General features: G+C 42.6%; 2 protein-coding genes across 11 annotated transcripts; both read right to left on the bottom strand.

Annotated features, from left to right (window-relative positions):
- Positions 1–603: 603 nt before the first annotated feature.
- kif17 (kinesin family member 17) lies at positions 604–16048 on the bottom strand. Of its 6 annotated transcripts, none has more exons than XM_042088104.1 (14): positions 16022–16048; positions 11289–11382; positions 10967–11068; positions 9774–9963; positions 8316–8768; positions 6782–6882; positions 6237–6405; positions 5615–5709; positions 4796–4920; positions 4147–4372; positions 3207–3465; positions 2394–2497; positions 1952–2081; positions 604–1271 (listed from the first exon to the last, which is right to left on the bottom strand). In XM_042088104.1, the coding sequence occupies exons 2-14, from the start codon at positions 11364–11366 to the stop codon at positions 1078–1080; spliced, it is 2226 nt and encodes a 741-aa protein (XP_041944038.1). In that variant the 5' UTR covers positions 11367–11382; positions 16022–16048; the 3' UTR covers positions 604–1077. The 6 variants fall into 6 exon arrangements, with proteins under 6 accessions (XP_041944038.1, XP_041944037.1, XP_041944036.1 ...); XM_042088103.1 differs by lacking the exon at positions 16022–16048 and adding an exon at positions 11768–12389 and having other exon boundaries at positions 1952–2075; positions 11289–11435; XM_042088102.1 differs by lacking the exon at positions 16022–16048 and adding an exon at positions 11768–12389 and having other exon boundaries at positions 1952–2078; positions 2394–2494; positions 11289–11435.
- sh2d5 (SH2 domain containing 5) lies at positions 14803–21674 on the bottom strand. Of its 5 annotated transcripts, none has more exons than XM_042088114.1 (11): positions 21347–21674; positions 21180–21231; positions 20561–20658; positions 20316–20396; positions 20134–20208; positions 19536–19682; positions 18703–18906; positions 17510–17717; positions 17025–17124; positions 15857–16016; positions 14803–15726 (listed from the first exon to the last, which is right to left on the bottom strand). In XM_042088114.1, the coding sequence occupies exons 3-11, from the start codon at positions 20609–20611 to the stop codon at positions 15520–15522; spliced, it is 1233 nt and encodes a 410-aa protein (XP_041944048.1). In that variant the 5' UTR covers positions 20612–20658; positions 21180–21231; positions 21347–21674; the 3' UTR covers positions 14803–15519. The 5 variants fall into 5 exon arrangements, with proteins under 5 accessions (XP_041944048.1, XP_041944049.1, XP_041944051.1 ...); XM_042088115.1 differs by having other exon boundaries at positions 21436–21674; XM_042088117.1 differs by lacking the exon at positions 21180–21231 and having other exon boundaries at positions 21436–21674.
- Positions 21675–22535: the final 861 nt, after the last annotated feature.

Genomic DNA, 22535 nt, shown 5'->3' with positions numbered 1-22535 from the left:
CACCGGCATTTGAGATCTCCTGTCAGCGAGCTCCACATTATCAGATTATCCTGCTGTGTGACCGACCACTGACACGGCAAAGTCAAACTGACCACCAACTCCCATCAATCACCAACGCTGCCTAGGACCACTGGCCTTAGTGACACGTGCAAGGTGTGTGTGTGTGATCCATCACCTGGTCATAACATGACCTTGTTGTCATGACAGCAGAGCAGGATGATCTGATAGCGTTGTGATATGATTGGGCTATGAGCGTGAGCTGTTCTGAGCTGGTACATCTTTGCATAGCGGAGGTGTCACGAAGCTCTGCTAGCAAAGCCTCAACTCTGTTGTCATATCAGGCTGTCACCATGGTGAGAAATGTGATCTGGAGGGAGACACCTGAGACTATAAAAGCACCATTCAAATTAAGACAAGCGATGAGAGTCTTTCGGCTTTTCAGAGAGCAGGTATCTTGTGTATGTTGTGTGGCCATATACATTCCATGACATATGAAGGCGTCAAAATACTTAGTCCATAATTGTCTTCATACACCACACTCTATCAACTGTACTATACTAAGGTGCTTAAAGCTACGTACAGTGATGAAAGTACAAAAAAAAAAACATTTAAGTAATTTATTATGGCTGTTACATTGGCCAGACACGACATTTAAATATTACATTCCATAATATTTACAGGAACATTTGTGATGAAAACTAGTGCTAAAGTGCTAACACATAAGGCTATGCAAGGTAGTGCTAGAGGACATCATAGTTAGTATCATAGTTAAGGTAGTATGTTATCTTCAAAATAAAGAAATAAAGATCTATAAACACAGCTGCAATGCTCTGTTAAATTAATGTGTTCATGGCAGGGCAACCCTTAGAGCACTAACTGTAAGCTCTGAAAAAAAATCTCTTAATGACCTGTATAGTGTATACCCCTCTCAGTGCAACATAGATGTCATCCAAGGTGTTTTTTTCCATCAGGTCAAGGGTCAAACAAAGGCCACATGAAAAGTTAAGAGTGGACTCATGATCCTACTGGTCATCTGCCTCCATCACGATCATGATCATCACAGCGTTAGTTTTCCCCTCAGTTGCCGTAGTAGGACGACGAGTGTGATTTGCTCTTCTTCCTTTTGGCCTTGCTGATGGAGGGAGGGTTGCCCAGCGACTCCAGGCGGAAGGGTCGGGGCATGAGGGACTCGGAGCTGGATAAGGGGGAGAGGTTGGTGCTGCTGGCGGTCAGGAGAGAGTTGCCATTTCCCAGAGGAGGGGAGTGGAGACCTGTGGGAAGGGTCAGAGAGGAAATACAGAGGAGTTGTGCTGCTGCAGGATTGAACTCCTTTATAACATACTCATTTCTCAAATAGACTGTCCTTCAAATATTTTTCTGTTGTTTTTGAGCATTTTAGATGATAAGCTCATGATTTTATGAAGCTTGTGCTCCTTCAAATGCATAATCACATGGATGCATTGGGAAAAATTAGGAATAACTGGAAAGACATTTTTGTCTGCGTGTTCATTCATCCCTTCTCAACTAGGCTACACTTCTACCTCAAGAACACCTGTTGTTCCTCAGTCCTCACAGACAGCTCCACCCTGTGTTCATGCTTGGAAGTGTCACAGACCAGCACTGTGGCACTGCTTCCACCACCAGTCTGCTAATGGTTTGATATGCCATTATGATATTTATATGGTTACTGGTCTTGAATATGTTTTTTTTTTGTTTACCTTTATTATTTTTTTTTTCTGTTTAAAAGTTATAAAATGTAAACAACAGAATGTGATGATCTCTTAAACCCATTACTAGCAAAAATGACATAGACAACATATAAAATGTAAATGTATAAAACTAACAAATATTACTATTTCATGACAAATGTTTGAACTTGATGCCTGCAACTTGTCTCAGAAATGTTTAGGTTACATTGCCTTGCACTTGTGGGGCCTGATGTGGACCTTACCCCCCATGGCCTTGATGGGCTCTCCTGCCAGCAGCTGGCTGGCCCTCTTGGACTTGAAGTAGTTGCTGGCGATGTTCTCACTCCCGCTGCGGTTCAGCAACTCCTTGTAGCGGTCCCCCTCCTCCTCCTGCTGGGGGTTCGGAAGAGATGAGTAAACAACAACAACAACAACAACAAACAGCCAAAATCAAACAGATGTCCAAAGAGTAGTTCAATCAAACAGAAAATGTCTTGAGGAATTCAAGACATTTTGAACTTGAGAATATCAAAACTGTAAATACCGTATATAGCTTTTGGGTTGACTTTTTCTGGTATTTTCCAAATGTACAGCGGTTAAATTGTACGGGCCAATACACCTTTTGCTCAAAATATGGCCAATATTTATGCAAATACACCAGTAGCCAGTGATAGTTGTTATTGTTGATTGCTGTCAGGAGCTCACCATGAAGGACACAGGCTCCCCGGGGTCAGAGCTGGAGTTGCGTTGGCCAGGGAGTCGGCTTGCTGGGGCTGCTGGAGCTGCTGACACTGCTGAGGGAGTCACTGCTGAGGGAAGAGAAAGAGAGATAGAGGAGAGAGAGAGAGAGAGAGGTATATATATATATATATATAGAGAGAGAGAGAGAGAGATAGAGGTATATATATATATATATATATATATATATATATATAGAGAGAGAGAGAGAGATAGAGGAGAGAGAGAGAGAGAGAGGTATATATATATATATAGAGAGAGAGAGAGAGAGAGAGAGAGATAGAGGAGAGAGAGAGAGAGAGAGGTATATATATATATAGAGAGAGAGAGAGAGAGAGAGAGAGAGAGAGGTATATATATATATAGAGAGAGAGAGAGAGAGAGAGAGAGAGAGAGAGAAGCTGCTGAGAGAGCACAGGCACAGGCAGGATTAAACTGAAGACATATTCCCTGCCTGAATAAGAGCAGAAGATGAAGAAAAGAATGTGAGGATGCTGATAACTCCCAAGTATCACTATGCAACGAGGGTTTCAGAGGACACAAGGTGGATGAAATGGGATAGAAAATCAGAATGTCAAAAAGATTACATTCTTGGTCAATGCTGAAATTATGGCTAAAATAGATAACCAAGGCCCTGTAATGGCTTGTCCTGTTATATTTTAAGGTCAATTGTGTTTGCATTCCACCAGGATGCATACTAAAACACAAAACGAATCACAAAAGCATTCTTTCAGACCGCCGACTGCGTACTACCCACTCTCACCTTCCTCCCCCCCTCACCTGCAGGCAGGGCCGTCTTCTGCACCAGCACCTCGGGCAGCCTCCAGGTGGCGCTCTCCTCGTCCCACGTGGCCTCTCGGCGCAGGCGCTCCACGTTGCTGAAGTTGCAGTCGCGGCGCACCAGCGTCGCCATGCGCTCCAGCAGGCCCTGCAGCAGCTCCCCGTCGCGTTCTAGCCGCCGGATGGACCCCAGGTAGTCATCACGCTCTCGCTCAAACTCGGACTGCAGGTCACGGATCTCCAGCCTGGCAGCCTTCAGCTGGACACACAAGAGGGAAGAGCACTAAACCTCATGACAAAAATGAAATGTCCAAAGAGAGGACATTAATGTGGACACAATCTCTTCATTGTAGTGAACACAATAATATAATAATAATAATAATACCATATTGTCTTACAACCTTTTGGCATGTGGCATTGTCATTTTCAGTCAGATCAAGCATAATGATAAAGAGAAAATCAACATTAAATCAATATTTGCCAGGGGTATGAATAATTATGTACTTAACTGTACAGTATGTGTGTGTATATAAACCCATATTAGGTTTATCAATGCACTCTATCTATTACTATTACACACATACAGTTGTGAGTCTCCTGTAAGGTGGCTCAGTCAGTTTGTAAATGCCAGTATAAATTAAAAGCTGAGGTGATTACAATATTTCAGATGTCAATACGGGACCTCCAGCTAAAGAAGTGCAAAACATACAGATGGAGACAACCGATGTGTAGAGTCTGTTACCATTACTCATTAATGATGAAAGTAATTAGCAATTAATTGTCTCAAGTTTCACGAGAACACTTGATTGAACTAATTAACAGTCAGCCAGAAAACCTGCACCAGTATTGGCTACCTGTGCATGGTGATGTCCAGCAGTGTTCCGTTCCACTTGGGCACAGTTTTATGTTCATGAGCTCCAGAGCTGCGGGGATGGCTCACCTTCTCCTGCGTGATCTCCAGGGCCTTGCTCTTGGCGTGCACCTCCTCCTGGATGGAGTTGTAGACGTTGAGCAGCACGTTGTCGCACTCATCGTTCTGGTCGAGCGACTCGACAAAATGCTTCTTCCTCTTGTCGGCGAGGGTCTTCCTGTGGCGGCGCCGCTGCCTCAGCTCCTCGTTGCGCGCCTGCTCGCCGCCCACAAACTCCTGCTCCAGCTGCTGCAGCCTGAGACGCCAGTGCCGACACCGTCACCACAAACACGCACATCACCCACTGCTGCTACTGCTACTACAGCCCCTTCCCCAACACCACCACCACCACTGTCATCATCATCACCACCATCATCGCCTACATCACCACCATAATCAATCATCATCATCATCACTACCATCACCAATCACCATCAACCTCACGTTACTTCTCAACACTCATTAAATCAATATAAAAATATGCTTACTGTTATCATTGACCATATCACATCACTATTACTTCCATACCATCAAAATCACATTTACCACCACAATCCATCATGTTCATTACAATGCTGAAAAAAAACCCCAACAACATCACTCATAACATCTGAATGATCACACACATGATTACTATGGAACCATGCGTAGGTGGCTCACTCAGCCTACTGAATCTCACCTTTTGATAACGTGTCTCTGGTCCAGTGGTGTGGGGGTGGTTGTGGGGCTGTGCTCTGAGGAGCCGGCAGTCCCCGGCACTCTCTGTGCGCTGACTACAGGGCCTTCAGTCCGTGCCTGCGCCACCTACAGAACAAGGGCTTATCAAATGCATGCTAAAGACTGTATAGACTTCCCGTTGCTAATCACATGTTAATGTGTCATACACTGACCCTATTTCAATGGCTCTATCAATATAGCGAATTTAGAGCAGACGACATCAAGGATATAGCGGCATAGAGCAGTGTTTCTCAAAGTGCGGTCCGGGGACCACTGGTGGTCCACAAGCTATCCCAAGTGGTCTGCGAGCAGACATGGTAAAATATAATATAGATGAGTTGTTTGCAATATTGAACCAACTTGTATGTAAATCAAAACAGTTCTGCAACACTGTCAGATATGCCAGTTTAAATCATATGAATCCTCTGACACAATAACCAAAGTGCAAAGACAATAAGCAAGGTGGTTCAGTGAGTAGGCCTATTGTGTAGGCTAATAGTAGGTCTAATCTTTTTTTTTTTTTTTTTAGCTAGGTGGTCCGTGCGTTTCTTTTTTATTGGTTAAGTGGTCCTTCGTCTGAAAAAGTTTGAGAAACACTGGCATAGAGTATTCATACACTGCCACTCCTGAAATGGCTTGAATAATAAAAAAGGAACACTGACGATAGGACTGAAACTGTACTGAGACTTGGACTAACACAACAGTGAAACTTAGGGTTACTCAGATACTGCATAGTGTAGCATAGAGTGTGAGGAAAGACTAGGACCCCTTGATGTCATACCTGAGCCAAGTCTTTCTCCACAGTGGCCTCCTGGGAGACAGCATGATCAGCGAACTCCTCCTCTTCCCTGAAAGGGCTTGCACTCTGCTGACTCCCTGGGAGAAGAGTGAGTGAAAGAGAGGTAAAGAGAGAGAGAGAGAAAGAAGGATGAATAAAGAGAGACAAGAGGAATCTGTGTTCTCTTGAGGGAATGTGGGTTGTGGGTGGGGTGTTCTCACATTAACACTTACTGAAATTTGAGAGCTTAAAAACTCAACTGTTTATGTGACAATAGCCAGACAATAGCCACTGTCAACTGTCCAAAATGGGGTTACAGGGGACATTCTTCCACAGAGCACATTTTACATGTACTGGGAAAACTGACCTGTATAAACCTAATAAAATATCATTCAATAACAAACACTCTGGTCTATACTAAAATGAGGGCTTTGGTTTTGTATATTATATAATATTTCATTTAATTTAGCTTATTACGTAATTTTCTCATTGTTGTTTTATCTATCGTTTTATTACTTTTGAAAAATCGCATCTTCAACTGTACATAAAGTACTAATAATAGTGATGTCTACTTGCAATGAGTATACGATTTAGTATAAAGCATAATGTAGAAGTTCCTGAGCACCCATGTTGGTGGTGGTGGTGTTGGATCGGTCCGGTCTGGACTTCTCCAGGCCAGACAGCTTGGCCTCGTAGGAGGTGCGCAGCACGGCGATGGCTTCCTGCAGCTTGGCCTTGGACTCCTGCTCTGCGTGGTAGTCGGCCTGGAGCCTGGACAGCTTCTCCTCATAGTCCTGCTCAGGAAGCCAGAGAGCTTGCCTTTTACAGGGTTCCCAATTATTTTCACGGATTTCAAAACTTCGAACATTTCAAAACCCTTCATGACTTTTCAATAACCTTGAATTACATTTTCATGGCTTTTCACAGCCTATAAGTACAACTTTATGCTACAGGTTGGGGCTAATTATGAAATGCGACTTAAATGGGTTTGGATAAAATGCGCTTTCTCCCCCCACCATTCTTCATCTTTTTCTTATTCTTTTACGAAGGAAGCAATCGAATCAATGAATATTTCCACTCGTGCACCACTGTGTCAACGCTATGCTAAATCACATTAGGGGTTTTTATAAGGGTCCATACAATGGTGACGATGTTCCTGTTTGTTCTGACCTGCTTGATCTTCTCCTTTTCCGCTTCACTCTCTAGAGAGCTGGACTGTGGTCTGGGGCGGGGCGTGGCCTCAGTATCGGACATCTGACTGGCCAGCAAAGCTGAGGAAGGAGCACCAAAGCACAAGTCGCAAGTTATCTCAACCTATAAATCTCTTGTTTAGTTTGACTGTTTATACTGTTTACAATTGAGTGTATTCTTTTACAACAGCCACATAATAGCTTCAAAGTAAGCAGATCATAAACATCAGTAATTATCAGAAAAAGTGATTATAATGTGCAAACTAAAAAAAAAAATATTTAGTTGGATTCAGGGTTTCCGTTGTCCGGTAATTACCGGACATTGGCCGGAAAAAAAAATGAAATGTCCGACAAAATTAAATCTCTCCGGTCAAATTGTCCGATTGAAATTGGCTAATAATCCCACCTAACGCAATCTGAATTTGAGAATAAGCCTTAAAGTAAGTCTATATTAAAGCAATACGTCCTTTGGCTATGTTTTTAAATGTACAGGCTCTACCGTTTGAAAGCTATTAAACAACACGCATAGCCTATACTGCATTTCAAATAGGAAACATTTCAAATAAGCCTAGGAAGCGCACGCTTAAAACGTCCATGTTAAACAACGAACAAATGAGTGAGGCGGTTCAAACATGGCCAGGCCCAGGCAGACTAGCCTTAAACGTTTTTTCAGAGGCCAGACGCGATGGATGATGATAAATTGGTAACGTCTGAAGCCTCAGATGTCAACTCCACCACCACCAGATAAAAAGCAGAAGTGTCGGGCCTATCTGTCGGAATCATGACGTTGGAAGTGGAGTTGCCGGGTTGCGGCCGCTCCAAGACACTCATTCTCCGTGTACACTGGACATGCAACTGTGTTCTGTACCCAAAGCATACAGTAGGCCTATGCTTTCTCTGTCTATGATCTGCAGGGTTAGGGCCTCCTCGACGAGGAGATGGTCCACGGATAATTTCCGGCACAATTAAACGGCATCATTGAACCGCGACCGAAAGAAAAAAAAACTAAACATTTCCCAGAATAGGAAATATTTCTTAATTTATTGTTATCAAATAAAGAGGCATAGCCTTAGGGGGTAGTGGTGTGAGCGCTCATTCTTGTGTGTGCGCATCTGTGCAAGTTAAACAGTGGAACCACTGGAGATAACGTGGGTGAAAACATAGATACTGGCTAGATCTTGTTAGGCATGTTTACATAAGTTAGGCTAATTACAATGTTGCATTCTATTCAGCCTGATTATGTAATTCTTTAAGCTACAAAGCCTGTCTCCAGTTTTCCTCAACTTGACTAGGTAATTAAGAAGCGATAATAGGATATTTGACCGGCATATAATCAAAATGTCCGGAAAACGAAACCTCTGCCTGTCACTTTGACCGGCACCATTTTTTCCTAGCGGAAACTCTGGTTGGATTACATAAGATTAGAATAACAAGACCTATTAAAAACTTCACCCCATTCTTATTATATCCTATGATAGCAAGAGCGGGCAGTTGGTTGCATACGAGTGTCTCACATGTGAGGTTGGCAGTGCCCAGCTGGCCGGAGAGCAGCACCCGCAGCTGCTTGATCTCCTCCTGGTACTCGCGCAGCAGGGCATCCTTGGGGTCCTCGTTGATGCGCGGGCGATTCTGGATGCTCTTGGCGCGGTTGGCGTAGCGCAGCGTGCTCAGGCTCTCCTCGTAGTTGTCCGCGGCCGGCGAGAGGCAGGCCACCATGAGCGTGCGCGTGTTGCCGCCCAGCGAGTCCTGCAGCAGCCGCGTCAGCTTGGAGTCGCGGTAGGGCACGTGCTTGGAGCGCCCGTCCACCAGTGCCGAGATGACGTTGCCCAGTGCCGACAGCGACAGGTTGATCTTGGTGGCCTCGCGCAGGCGTTCACCCGTGGCGCCCGTCTTGGTCTGCCGTTCGCTCCCTGCCAGGTCAACCAGGTTCAGCTTGCCCGCCCGCAAGTGGTCTTTCCCTGCAGCATCTGAGGCATGCATTGGATAGTCAAAACATAAACACTCAGATGATGCAGTCTACCTCTAAAACTAATAGGGCCTACCACAAGACTGATCTGACTATTTCATTCGTACACTACGTGGACAAAAGTATTGCGACACCTGGCCATTATACCCACAGGAACTATTAGGACATCCCATTCTAAATCTGTAGGCATAAGACAGCTACGACAGCTACCACTCTTCATAGAAGGTTTTCCACAAGATTTTGGGGTGTGTCTGTGGGATGTTGGCACTGATGTTGGACAAGAAATTTTTCCGTACTAAACTCACCCAACCATGTCTACACGGACCTTGCTTTGTGCATCCTATGACAGTGCTATGCTTGAAATCACTAAGCTCTTCAGAGCAACCCATTCCTTCACAAGTGTGAATGCTGACTAAGTGCTTTATTTTATACTACTGTGGTAATGGGCCTGAATGACACACAAATTCAGTAATTCTTAATTAGTCTAATGCTTTTGTCCATGTGTCGTACACTTGTATGTAACATGTATGCAGATAGAAAATGAACAAGGACATGAACAATAATATTATGACTTGTCTTAATTGATGAGTCAGCCAAAAAAGACAAGTTAAAAAAGCAAGTTAAAAACTGATATCTAGCCAAGTGTAAATAATCTTAAGATAAAAAAAGGAAATCTAGTTGAGTATTGTTTTTTAGTATAAAGACACTTACCTAGCACTTTCTCATAAAAACCATTCGACATTAATTTAATAAGAGTTAGACTTATCCTCCTTATCCTTATCAAGAAAACAAGCTATTTTTGGCTGCCAGTGCATTAAGCAAATTTGTCTTGATAAGACGTCTTAATATAAGATCTTAATATAAGATTAATAACTCCCGGTTAGACAAGCAGTTTTTGCAGTGTATCTGAGGATTTTCTTGGATGTTTCCTAGACTGATTAATACATCACTACAGCAACAAACACAAGTTTTAATCCCCACTTTTGCATTTGTATTGTTTGCTAACCAGTGCTGCAGATCTCCAGGTGGATGGTGAAGATGGAGTGGGAGCGCGACGAGTCTTTATTCATGAGGGTGTAGCCCACCGAGCGGTTGCCCCAGCCCTGCGCCATGATGCACTCACATTCTGCAACACTGTGCACTGTGTGCATGGAGAGGTCTCGCACATACACACCGTGTTCCGGATGTTCTTTAAGCTGGGAAGGACACACACACACACCCACACCCATACAACAAACTTAACTTCATGACTAGACACAATGTCATAGCAGGGCTGGCTCTTTCCATTTTGAAAGTACTAAAAATACTCTTTAAATGGACCATGATATCCCTTTGCAAACCTTCCATATGTATCTGTCTATTTAATCTATTCCTTCATCAGTACACTGACTGTGATTAAGTCGACAGTGTTTGGGAGCAACAGCTTTTCTCTGCCTACGAGACATGCAATAAACTGCAAACAATCAACAGATCAACTATGCTGATCTGCCTATTTCATCAGAGATGCACTCAAAAAGTCACAACTGAACTTGTCAAGCGGTACACAGTGGAGACAAGTCTCTGACATTGTCAATGCATGTCCAGATTGAGCATTGTTGCAGGGCAACCACATAACCGGTTCCAGATGTTCCGGTTGGATGACTAAAGTTCTCAAAAAACTGATCATTAAAGTTCCCAAGAAACTTGATGTTGGTACGAGAGGGTGTGTATTGTGTGTGTGTGTGTGTGTGTGAGCAACACACAAGTTACTCATCTTGCCGCTACATTCATTGTTTTGCACTTTCATGATGTCATCACATCACCAAACGTAGGCTATTGGTTTTACCAAAAACATTTGGCAGTATTTATAAACTACAAAATTACACACCTTTAAAGTATTTTGATACAAAATATAAAGCCATTTTTTTCAACAAAATAAAATACAAATGACAAAATGCTATTTTGTATTTGAAATACTTATTTGAAATACATGTATCAGAAATACTGCCCATCCGTGACTTTTGGCTGCAACAACTCTAGCTAGGTAGTAGAGATTTTTTTGTGTTTGTGTTTTGTGTTTATGTCAATTTTGATCCAAATTGACCGCTTTGCTATGTTGCCCACACAAGTATTGTTACTGTATTGTTACAGACCAGTTAATGATACACAGAGATGAACAGAGATCCAGTCTAACACATTACCACTGGTGGACATATTTACTTCCTTTTTCTGCTTGGTGTCTTTTCCTAAAAGGTCCCGGATTTCTTCATTGTAGATCTCCAGGTAGGATGCCCTGACAAGGAACTTGGTGTTTTCTACACACTTTAAAGACAAACACAAATCAACAGAAAAACAAACAAAACACAATACTAGGTATCCCAGTGGCAGTGGTACAACTGATTATTCACAGTCCGATATCTGAGGAGTTCTAGGTCATTTTTTAAAAGATTTGTGCTTATGAATTATGGACGACATCCGCTTTATTTGGGCAGAGCATGATAGCACGTTTCAAGGATGACATAATGCAAAACGGTGTTTATACCTGGATTGTTTCAAAGATGTGCTCAAACGCGCGAGGAATGACACCTCTCTGGGATGAGGGCTCCACTACTCCCTGCATGGTATAGGATTTACCACTTCCAGTTTGGCCATAAGCAAATATTGTCCCATTATAGCCTTCAGTCACTCCCTGTTCAATAACATGGTCACAGACAGAGGCAAGACATAGTGGATAAATGCAAAGTTCTACAAGCCTCATAACTATTTGAAGATCATCATAAACATTGCAAATCACTGACCGTTTAGAGAAGGTCAGTAGCAGAGAGGTAACTCCCTTCATGCATAAGGTCAAAAACCAGCACTAGAAACAGGATATGCCTGACTCTCAAGTTACAGTAGGTTACTATTACAGATTTGATCTAGACTAGTTCTCAAGGATCTAGTTACAGTCAAGTGCATACGTTGATGGGTCAGTTAAAGTTAACCACCAGTATCTTGACATGACAGATGAACAGCACTTACTTCTACCAGTGGATAGGCAATTTCGTTGTAGATTTGCTCCGTGGTTTGGTCAATGAAGTAAGTTCCATCAAACGTGAACTGCTTCGGTGGCTCGCTGGAAGTCCCTGGCTTCTCAATAAAGCACTGACACAGACTTGTGTCCATTGAAACAATCATTTTACAGTTCAGTGTTTTCTCCCTGTCATTGATTGGTCGACACCTAACAACAACTTTCACCGATTCTGATGTCATTTTGAGATTTTAATATACATATAATCCGAGGTAATCAAACTATATGATTTTATTTGTAAGTCTATGTCAAGGATCCTCTACAATGAATGGACTGGCCAAGCAAATGGCCTTGCTGTCTCACTATCCATAGGCTCGGCCACGGCCATGGCACCTACCGACCCATCAAGCGAGCTAGCGTGCTAACAATGTAGGTATGATGGAAAGCTGTGGAAAATAGATGACATGAGCGGTCCTATTTGACCCGACCACAGACGAAGCATCCCCTTTTAAGATAACCGCTTGCGGTCTTCAAGCTCCGGTATTCCGAGGTCGTGTCCTCGTAAAAGTGAGGTTAGACAAACAGCATATTATCAGCTCGTCCTATAAACCGGCCAGCCACAGAGGAACAGGTTCCCCGGGTCGTGGCGTTCTGAGTTGCTAGGTAACGATAAACTTCTGACACTAGAGGATATCCTCTCCCATGTTGCGTCCTTTTAATAAGGCTAAAAGGTAAGGTGACCAGATTTCTGAGACAAAATCCGGGGACATTTTCAGTTGAGAAGCGTAAAACGTGTAATGTTTTAATCGTTGTAAACTTAAAACGGGGACATTGTCCCAGGGGCATCACTAGACTAGATCTCCACAAGCCCCCCTAGGGGGGTTCGGGGGCATTCTCCCCCGTAAGAAAATTTGGTAGCCTATATTTTAATGTAAAATGCATCAATCTGGTGCACTTTGAAAAGAAATTAAGAGGTTAGACTTTATTATTCTTATCTATGGATGGAAATATTTGTGCTGTAGCCTAAACTTCCACTTCAGAATTTTAACCATGCACACACAGGTGGAATAGTTATAATATTGCAATAAGTTATGATATTGTCCATCCACAAAGCATATTTTCTTCACAGTTTCACAGTTCAGAAATGGTCCAAAATAGTATTGGCTACATTTCAGCACTCCATGAAATTATATCATAGTGGCTGTGTTGTTTAGATAGTTAATCTAGCTAGTTATCTTGGTCATTGTAATGTATCTTTTTTTCCAAGACAGTCTGTGCTTTACCCATATCTGAGAATGTATGATGTGATAATATTTGTCTTATGTAGCCTAATAGGGCATATGTGTTGTCAGTCTTATATCAAGAAAAAATAACTCACGTCTCATGATTTTTTTTCTTTATATTTTTGTCTTAATGTCACTAGGAAGCATGCAGGTAGAAATATGGCTATATTCATATGTGTAGGTGATTGTCTGGAATCTGGCAATATGAGAACCATTATGGTGGGATAGGCCTATCTGGCTAAACAATTTACAAAAATGTTTGTACTGACATAAATCGTTTACATGAGAATAGGCCTACATTATAATTTTGGCCCAAAGTTGGAGACCATGTAGAACCTTGTTGCAATTTCAAAACCGGACTACTCAGGAACCGCTTGTTGTAGGCCTACTGATGCTATAGTCGTCACATAAGTTCATTGTTAATTTTCTTGCGAACCATTTATCACAGCAATTTGGCACTAATATCATTGGAAAGCTTAGATTCCAGCCGTTTACGTGATATCTGCGTATGATATGCTATCTGTGTGACAGGTACTCCGCAATTTTAGTTTAACCTGGACTTGAGCAGCTGGCACGTTTGTGATGAATAGTTTAATAATTCCACCGCACAAGTGGTTTCATTTCAAAGATTCTACCGCGCTGCTATTCCACCAATCCAAATAGCCTACCAGAAATATGGGCATTCTAGAACATCTTGGAGATCTGAGCTGAGCGCTTGCTTTGACTGGCTTGAGCCTGTGCGTGAAGGGTGCGCAACTGTAGGCCTACGTTTGGTCAGTGCTTTCTTTCTTTTATTCCACTTTCGGGTCTGTCAGTCACAGTGAAAACCGGGGACTTTTCCGGGGACAGGTCACCGAAACCGGGGACGTCTGGTCACCCTATTAAAAGGACACAACAAATTAAGAACAAAAGTTAATTTAATAGCTTACTACTATGGTGTATTTTCATGATTTAAGGGGATGTAATCATGGGTTTCATAAGTGTTAATATTATTGCATGGGTTTTCATGTTTTAGAAGAATGTAGTCATGAGTGTCATAAGTCTTAATGCAACTGCATTGAGCAGGTTGAGGTCATTGTATCCTGTGTAGGCCAGACCAACTGTCAGAGGAGTGGGATGAGGGGAAAAGTAATGGGGGTACCAGGAAAGCATCTCCTCCATACATGGTCAAGGGAAGGGGAGTGTTATCAAGCTGGTGAGGAATGGACAGGACACGGATGAAGCCATTGTGCCTCATGAGTTAGGGCCTGTCCAGCTACAGAATCAGATAAGAAGGCCTTAACTCTTAACTCTAAACTTGAAGGAACCAGGAACATTTAGGGTTATACTATTTTACATGTTACCTATGCATTACATAGGTTTGCATAGTTTTATGCATGATGGAAAGATAGTTTCCACCAATGTAAGCGACCCTGCGTGGTACTGATTGGCGAAGGGTGTTGTTGGAGATGACGTGAGAGGGTGGCACGTCTCAAGGGCCGAGGGGTATAAAATATAGTGTATAGCCATCCGTAGGCAGATCTTGTCGGGAGCCCCAGCTGATGACATCTCCTCCCTATTGCTTTGATGGTTGGGCTGTACTGCAATATGGAGAATAAAGGTCTTCAGAAAATCTTCTGTCTACATTGTCTCCTTCTGACGCCTTGTTCCAGAGTGCTAAATTACTAAATAGTCAAGTGGTAATTGTTAATTGGACAATTGGATTCGGAAGTGGACATTTTCCATGACACTACTCATACCAAAATAAGTCTCGTGAAACATGATTGTAGTTAAAGACATTGTTTATATAAAAATATATGAAGTCAACTACAAAATGTGATATAAGTCCTTGAAAATGGAGGACAGTAAAAACTTCATAAAAGTTAACTACAGCCGTAAGCTACAACATAAAAACTGGCACATACAAAAATCAACAAAATGTCAGTCACAGACAAACCTGAGTACACTTGTGTTACCAGTAATTAATCATAATGTCAGTAACCACATATTTATGATATGAGAATGGTAACATATTGAAAGTCGTTGTTTAGTTGGCATATTGGCATTGTAACAAAAGTAGGTAGGCTATAGGCTACAGAATTGTGACATGATATCCTACACATGCATAAAGGACAGCCTAGCCTAAATATTAATTAAGAATTCTTAAGTAAAATGAGCATACTGGCTATCGATCATAGAGAAAAGTGTGACATTCCCAAAACCCACAAATAAATAAATAACATGTAGACTTCAGCAGATGTAGACCTCAAGTGCTAAACGAACCATTAGAATTGATTGAAAGAAAAGTGCCACGTAAGTTAAAGTGAGTAGCCTCACCAAGTCCATATACTCTGAACAAAAAGAATGGAATCACAGAACAATAAATGTACCTGAAGTAATAAAACTTCTTTAAAAAGTGTTTAAAAGTTTAAGCCTTCAGTAGGCCTAGCCCACCAGATAGACACAGGCCACCTTCACTGCACAAACTTAAAATAAAGAATTCAGATCCAGCTTTTAACATGACCATACTTGGGCATGACCCTCTTGTGGCCAAACTGTGCTAGTTCAGTCTGGGATTTGCTGACGTTCTCCTCCCACTCATAGCAGTGGTTCACTCGTGCACAGCTCAGATGACATTCCAGCTCCCCCCTGTACTCCGTGTAGTATTCTATTAGGGTTGAAATGGTGTCAAACTCGATGTGGCATCCCTGCAAGAAGAGGTGAAAGCAATGTCATTGGTCTTTTTAAGGAAATGAATAGCACAATAACACATATTGATCAAAATTAAAAGAACAGCAATGTAATGCTGCATAAGTAAGTGATCTAATCAGCACCCACTTCCAGCAGATATCTGCCTTTGGAGGTGTTCTTGATGACACGAACGGCCAGGCCGGAGGGGAAACGGATGATGAGGGTGCCACGACTTGGTTTCTTGGGATGGGGACACAGCAGGTAGGCCCCGAGCACATCCTCCGCAAGCAGGGCAGAGCTGCTGTCACTGACGATCAGAAGAGAACATGGCTTCAGTCAGGACCAACTGTTTGAAACATGCAAAGCTCCAATAACAGCATACCCTCCCAGGCCCAGTTCCCACCAGTTTTATCCTAGAGAAGGGTGAACAGTGAACCCTGGCATTGACACAGGAAAACCACTTGCTTTAAAACACATTTTATAAAGGGTATGTTTTTTTTTTCTGACACTCTTTATTGGTTAAATATGGGTAAAACTCCCATTTAGTAAGGTATCTGCAAAAAATGTGCCTTTTTGGCAGGTACTCCACCATTGCTCACTTAATTTATCAACTACACCAAGGTTCCACCAATATTAGATATAAAATCTTTGACACACATTGTTGACAACTTCTTGCCACTAGATATGTAAGACTCTACATACTGCCACCTGTTTTACTTTTTTGTATCATGACAGAAGACTCATCAGTTCAGTTATACAGGCCTTATGTTATGAAAGTTAAAAAATATGGGACATTCGTAGGAAAATGTTAAAATGGGAGGACAACACAATTATAACATGAGAATCCCAGAGAAAAAAAAAACAGGAGTACTGACAGATCTGAATCAGATGTGCTAAGGTAAAAGTGACTTGTAGGCCATCTACCACCTGGATTTGTACATTTTAGGGTAAAGATCAGGTGTGTGTGGGCATCACAGCACAGCACAGGTCCAATATTTGAATTTCACATACGTTTCATGCTTATTCCAGCACTCCTATGGTGGTCATTTCACAATGTCAAAGAGTGGCTCCACAACATTGTTGTGCTTTCTAATGCCATTCATTTTGGATGGAGAGACCCCACATGCCAGATAATATCTCCCACTGCAGACTTGTCATGAACAGTGTTGGGAGATATCTTCAGGGATATCTGGATGTCCTGCATTGTTTACAGGACTCACAAGACTGTTTGGAGGTGAGCGGGAAAGAGAGAGAGAGAGAGAGAGAGAGAGAACAGCCAGACAGACAGAGATGAATCCCTAGAGAGGCAACTTACCTAGAGAGCCCAGCCGAGCACCACACCGCTTGAGCCAACGCTTCTTCGGACTCGGCCAGACTTGGGGTACGCTGCACTGGACCATCTTGTTCCTCCTTTCCTGTTTCACACACACAAATAGAGCATTCCTGAAACCCCCAGAGGCTCCTAGTCTTACCATGTTTATTTACTTTTGAGGACATTTTCCAAACATATTTCAGCGAGAGGGAAATGAAGCAAAACTTTGCTTTAGTAAATAACCAATTATTTGGCTACTCAAAATCACTGTAAATCCACAAAATCTAAAAGCAGTGTAATACCTGTGACTTGAGTGGCCTTGAGTGTCCAAAAAAGAAACCGATACAAAAAAAATGACCATCTGTGATCAGTCCATCACCCACACCATGGAGTGCTCCATCACCTGGGTGCCCGACTCTGAACTGAATGTCTACGTTACCTAATAAAATCTTTCACCCTGGACAGCATTCGCCACACCCCAGCCCCACCTTTCGTGTGGTTCATCCGCTCCTGTAGCTGCCTCTGTTTGAGTGGCGTGTAGGTGAAGGAGCGGTAGGCCCCGGAGCTCAGGCCCTTGTTGCGGATGGCCGCCTTGCGCACTAGCGTGGGCGAGGTGATGGAGCCTTCATCTGGGCTGCTGCTCTGTGGCCACTTCTGCTGCTGCGGTGGCTCCGGTGTGCTGGACTTGGACGGGGTCTAAAATAAATGATTTCTTATTTAAAAAAAAAAAACATCTAAAAATGTTCTGTTTACTGAGATCCAATACCATAAACCACACACCAATATTAATTATTATTGAACGACAAATTACAAGATGGTAAAACCCTACTGATACTAACTGCATAGCTGCTTCATACAAAGGCAAGACCTGTCCACAGTACATAAATATACCTTTTGTTAAAGAAATCAGCTGCCCTCTAATCTTATCACAGATAACGTGTGGCAGGATACAGGAAACACAAGCCGAGTGGTACAGGCTGGTAGAGTGAAGCCAATCTACATGGTACAAGAGTGAACATTGGATAGAAGCCCACTTTAAGGTAAGAGGACAAGAGTTTAGGTGGCGTAGTTTCTAAGAATAGGAACAGGGAATAGAGTTAAAGAAAGAGACAGCGATACAAACACTGTAGACAACCAAAAGGAAAACCAGAAAGAATCCCAATAATGTCTGCACTCCAAAGACTTTCTGGTGTCTCCTCATCTGTAACTTTCAGCAGCAGTGGTTTTCTTTGGAGTGCAGACTGACATTATTATTGGTACATTGGAAACTGAGACGAGTCGACACACCCCACAAAAAGATGTCAACAAAAGAGTGCAGTGTAACAGAATGAGAACAGAAATGACCAAAACAGACACGGATATGGCCATCACTCTCAGTACAGTCAAAACTAAAAGGACATCGAACAAACTTGGAGAAACATTTTTGAACAGCAGAAGAATAACAATAGTTGACCATCATTCAACATCATTCACAAAATGAAATGCACAATAGCAGCTTCCCACATGAAAAGAATATAAAAGAGGTGTAGACCATAAACTGTAGGCCATAATAATGGTGACGTCCTCTTCCCTGTAAAGTGACACTTCACAAAACAAAGAAGACAAAAGCCTAAGCAGATTGACTGTCAACTGAAAGTCCCCCCTCACTCCCTCATGCAGACATCAAGCCATGTGATCTGACCTTGGCCCCTGGGAAGAGTCCCAGGAAAGGGGCTCGTCTGAAGGAGACCAGGGCGCTAACGCTGAGGGGGAAGCCCTGGTTGAGGAGAGAGGGCACACGTGTTAGCTTCTTCCCCTCAGACGACTCGTCCTGAGCCTCCTCCGGGTGGCACTCCAAGTAGAAGAGCTGGAAGCACCGGCACAGCAGCAGGTTCAGGAACTGTGCCTGGACCGTCCATAAAGAAGGAGCGAGAGAGAAACAAACAAACAAATCACACTGGCTCAGTCTTTAGACAGTGTTCAGATTTCCTTTTTTAAAGAACAATAAGACTGCATGGACAGACTCATGCTCATGAAAAAAGATGGTGTCAGATAAAGAATATCAGAACGAGCGATTTGAAACAATCAATTCACCGCTGCTTTTTTCATTATAATGCATTTTTTCAAAACAATGCTTGTGATGTGGCTCATATCATTTCCATTCAACAATGGGGGGCAGCCGTGGCCTACTGGTTAGCACTTCGGACCTGTAACCGGAGGGTTGCCGGTTCGAACTCCGACCAGTAGGCACGGCCTAACCCCTCACTGCTCCCCGAGCGCCGATGTTGGTGCAGGCAGCTCACTGCGCCGGAATTAGTGTGTGCTTCACCTCACTGTGTGTACACTGTGTGCTGTGTCTGTTTCACTAATTCACGGATTGGGATGAATGCAGAGACCAAATTTCCCTCACGGGATCAAAAGAGTATATATACACTTGTACCATAACCCCTGATTTTCTTTTAATGAAAACATCTCCCACGTGCCCCCACGATGTGTGTGCTAATGCAAGAACCAGACTGGAGGTGTGCCACATACCGCTCTGGCGTGTCTGGCCTTGAAAAGGTGGCAGTAGAGCTGGGTGTCACTGCTGCCTGGGTTGTGGGAAACGAAGGCGAACTGGAAGTCGGACGGCCGAGCGGTGGACAGGGAGATCCTCCGCAACGCATGGGCCATGAGGAGTGTCTGAGGACAAGGCAGAACACAGAGGGCGTTTCATTTGATGTTCTCCAAAGCTCTAATCAAGAACCACTGTATCTGGACATATGCCACAGTGATGCGTGTGACAATTGATCATTTGGTGGTGTGTCTTAGATCTCCTTACTGTAGCTTACCTCAATGGCACTTTGAATAATGTTATGAATAATGTTATACAATTAAAAAGATTTAGTCAGCTGGTAAGTTAAGGTCCTGAAATTTTCTACATGGAAAAGCAATCATGTCTTGTTGCATGAATGCATGTAACGGATGATCAGGGAGTGGTACAATTTCATATGCACTGTTGCACAGTCAGTATTTAATTTCATAAACTGAAAACCGCAAACAGAAAAGTAACTACTAATTTGAACTTTAAAAACATTCCAAAAAAAGTGTTTTGATGGCTTGTTATGAAGCCACAACTTTATGAAGTTCTTACCGTCTCATCCTCATCATATATTTTCACTCCTTTGATGGAGAACTTCAGCGAGACTGGCCTCTTTTTCTTGCAGTTCTGCACACAAACACACATTAAAAGAGCACATGTAGTCTGCAGCAAACATCTCTTTTTTATTTTTGGCTCTGTTGTCCACTACAAACTGCTGACACACAAGCACTCACCCTGAGAGCCTTCAGCTGTATGTGCAGCTGTTGAATCTGCTCATCCAAGCAATGATCATCCACAGGAAACGAGCCCACATACTATGTACATGAGAAACGAATGTCAACACAAAAAAAAGCATACATCTTTCTGTTTGTGGGACCACATATGAATTTGCTGCTCAGTATGGCCAACCTAAATATCCACTACTGGCATCTGTGCCTCTGTGAGAAGCCAAAATGTCACCTAACCTGTAACAGCCTACCTCGGCAGACCTGGTGACTGTGCCGTCCTCCCTGGTTGGTCCGTCACACATGATGATTGTTGCTTTGATTCACCTTTCTTTCGCTAGCTCTCAATGTTCTGTCGAGAACATATAGGCATTATGTGATTGAGTGTAAGTACAAAGAGGAAGTGAGCACACAATCTCTGAGCAAGTACAGCCGACCCACACTTTTGCATTCTGCTCTGCACTGTTGAACAGGGGGCTGTGTGGTTACATGCACCGGCGAGAAGTCGGCGAAAAGTTACGTAGGCTATCTCCAGTCCTCACAAACACCCACCAAGTAATTGCTTTACTGTGACTACTTGACACTGTCTGATACGCTTTTAAACCCATACTCGTTTCCAATGATTGAAAGATGAGATAAATTCGGTCAAATTGGCGAAAACTTCCTACAACACCATTGAGGAATGTTGACACAGCCCTATCTTCCCAAGTCAACACTATAACCAAGTAGGCCTAGCAAAAAAAAATATACAAAAAATACAAAACCAAACATTTATCAAAAACAATAAAGGCAATTATGAAGGCATTATGGACAAAGTGCCCATTAAGACTTAAGATAAACTTTACATAAGCGATCTTTGATATACACACGCACCTCAGGAGGTTTCCACGCCAAATTCTCCCGTTGCGCCGTCGTTCATACAGTTCTACAAGCATAACATAAATACTTTCTTGACCTGCATGAAAATTACTCGCAGTCGGTAGCTTACCACATAAGATGTCTGCTTTCTATCAAATGCGGTTTAATATTTTTCCACTTACCGTGACGGTGAATACCACACTGAGGGGTCGTAGTCCCAGACAGCTCGCAGACGAAAGTGCACCTATTTCGAAAGTCTGAAATGACTCACCTTATCAGCACCGTCTCCGCCCAACATGTGCGCCCATTGGAAATTTAGTCTTCGACAGTCACTGCATGGGCTATCCATTAATTCGGAATATTGGCCTTTATAAGTAATTCTGATTGAAAGGTTATATCATTCCGTTTTCCTGTCTCTGTCGAGAGGAATGGGACACTTGAAAACAATTTGAACTAAGTGGGCTATTTTTATGCAGCCTATTTCTCTTACATGTAGCGGCAAGTAGGAGAATTAGAAACGTGTGTTGTCATCAAATAGGCGCGTGCGCAATTTATATTTGACCACAAACATTACTCTATTATGTTGTGCTTTGTAGTCTGGTGCAGGGGTTCCCAAACTTTTCCACGACAAAGCCCCCCAAATACCACTAGGTTCTAGCCAAGGACCCCCTTGATGTTTTATTCATTAAACCCATCGACAATACTACGGCAAATGTAAAAATACATTAAGCTAATCTAATAATTATTTTAGCCACAACCACATCGCGATGGAGCATACAGTGTGTAAAAAAAATATTTGGGGCTTTCTGCTATATGGGAGCCATCACTCTACTATGGCTATGGCTACCCAGTCATTAAATCATGGGAAATATGTTCAGATATGCGTCACATTATTATAATGGCATTGTATAACAACCCTCATAGTATATTTTAAATGTATTTATTTCTTGCTTTTATTTTTCCCTCCAACTTGCTGAGGCCCCCCTCACGGCCCCCACTTATGGTCTGGTCTAGTGGGTTATACTATAGGCTAGGCTATTTGGATGTAGCTGCACAGGCTAGAGAAGCAGAACATTTAAGATACAATTCCTTAGCAGTAAAGTAACGCAAAAGGCAATCTCATTGTTGTAAATATAGTCCTTACTGAGGCTTCCAATGTTTTGTATGAATAAATTACTTCACAATACTCAAGAGATAATGCACAAGGGAATGGATTTAAACAAAATATGATACATATCTCTAAAAATGATAATGTCGCACAAATGTCTTGAATCCATGCATCACCGTTTTTCAGGTTTACTGGTAGAAATATGACAACCAAAAGCTACCCATATTGATAAGGAAAGACTAGATATACATAAAGAACACATA

Source organism: Alosa sapidissima, chromosome 4, assembly GCF_018492685.1.
Source record: "Alosa sapidissima isolate fAloSap1 chromosome 4, fAloSap1.pri, whole genome shotgun sequence".
In the NCBI taxonomy this organism is placed as follows: domain Eukaryota; kingdom Metazoa; phylum Chordata; class Actinopteri; order Clupeiformes; family Clupeidae; genus Alosa; species Alosa sapidissima.
Note: the sequence above shows the minus strand (reverse complement) of the source record. Positions and strands in the feature narration are given on the sequence as shown.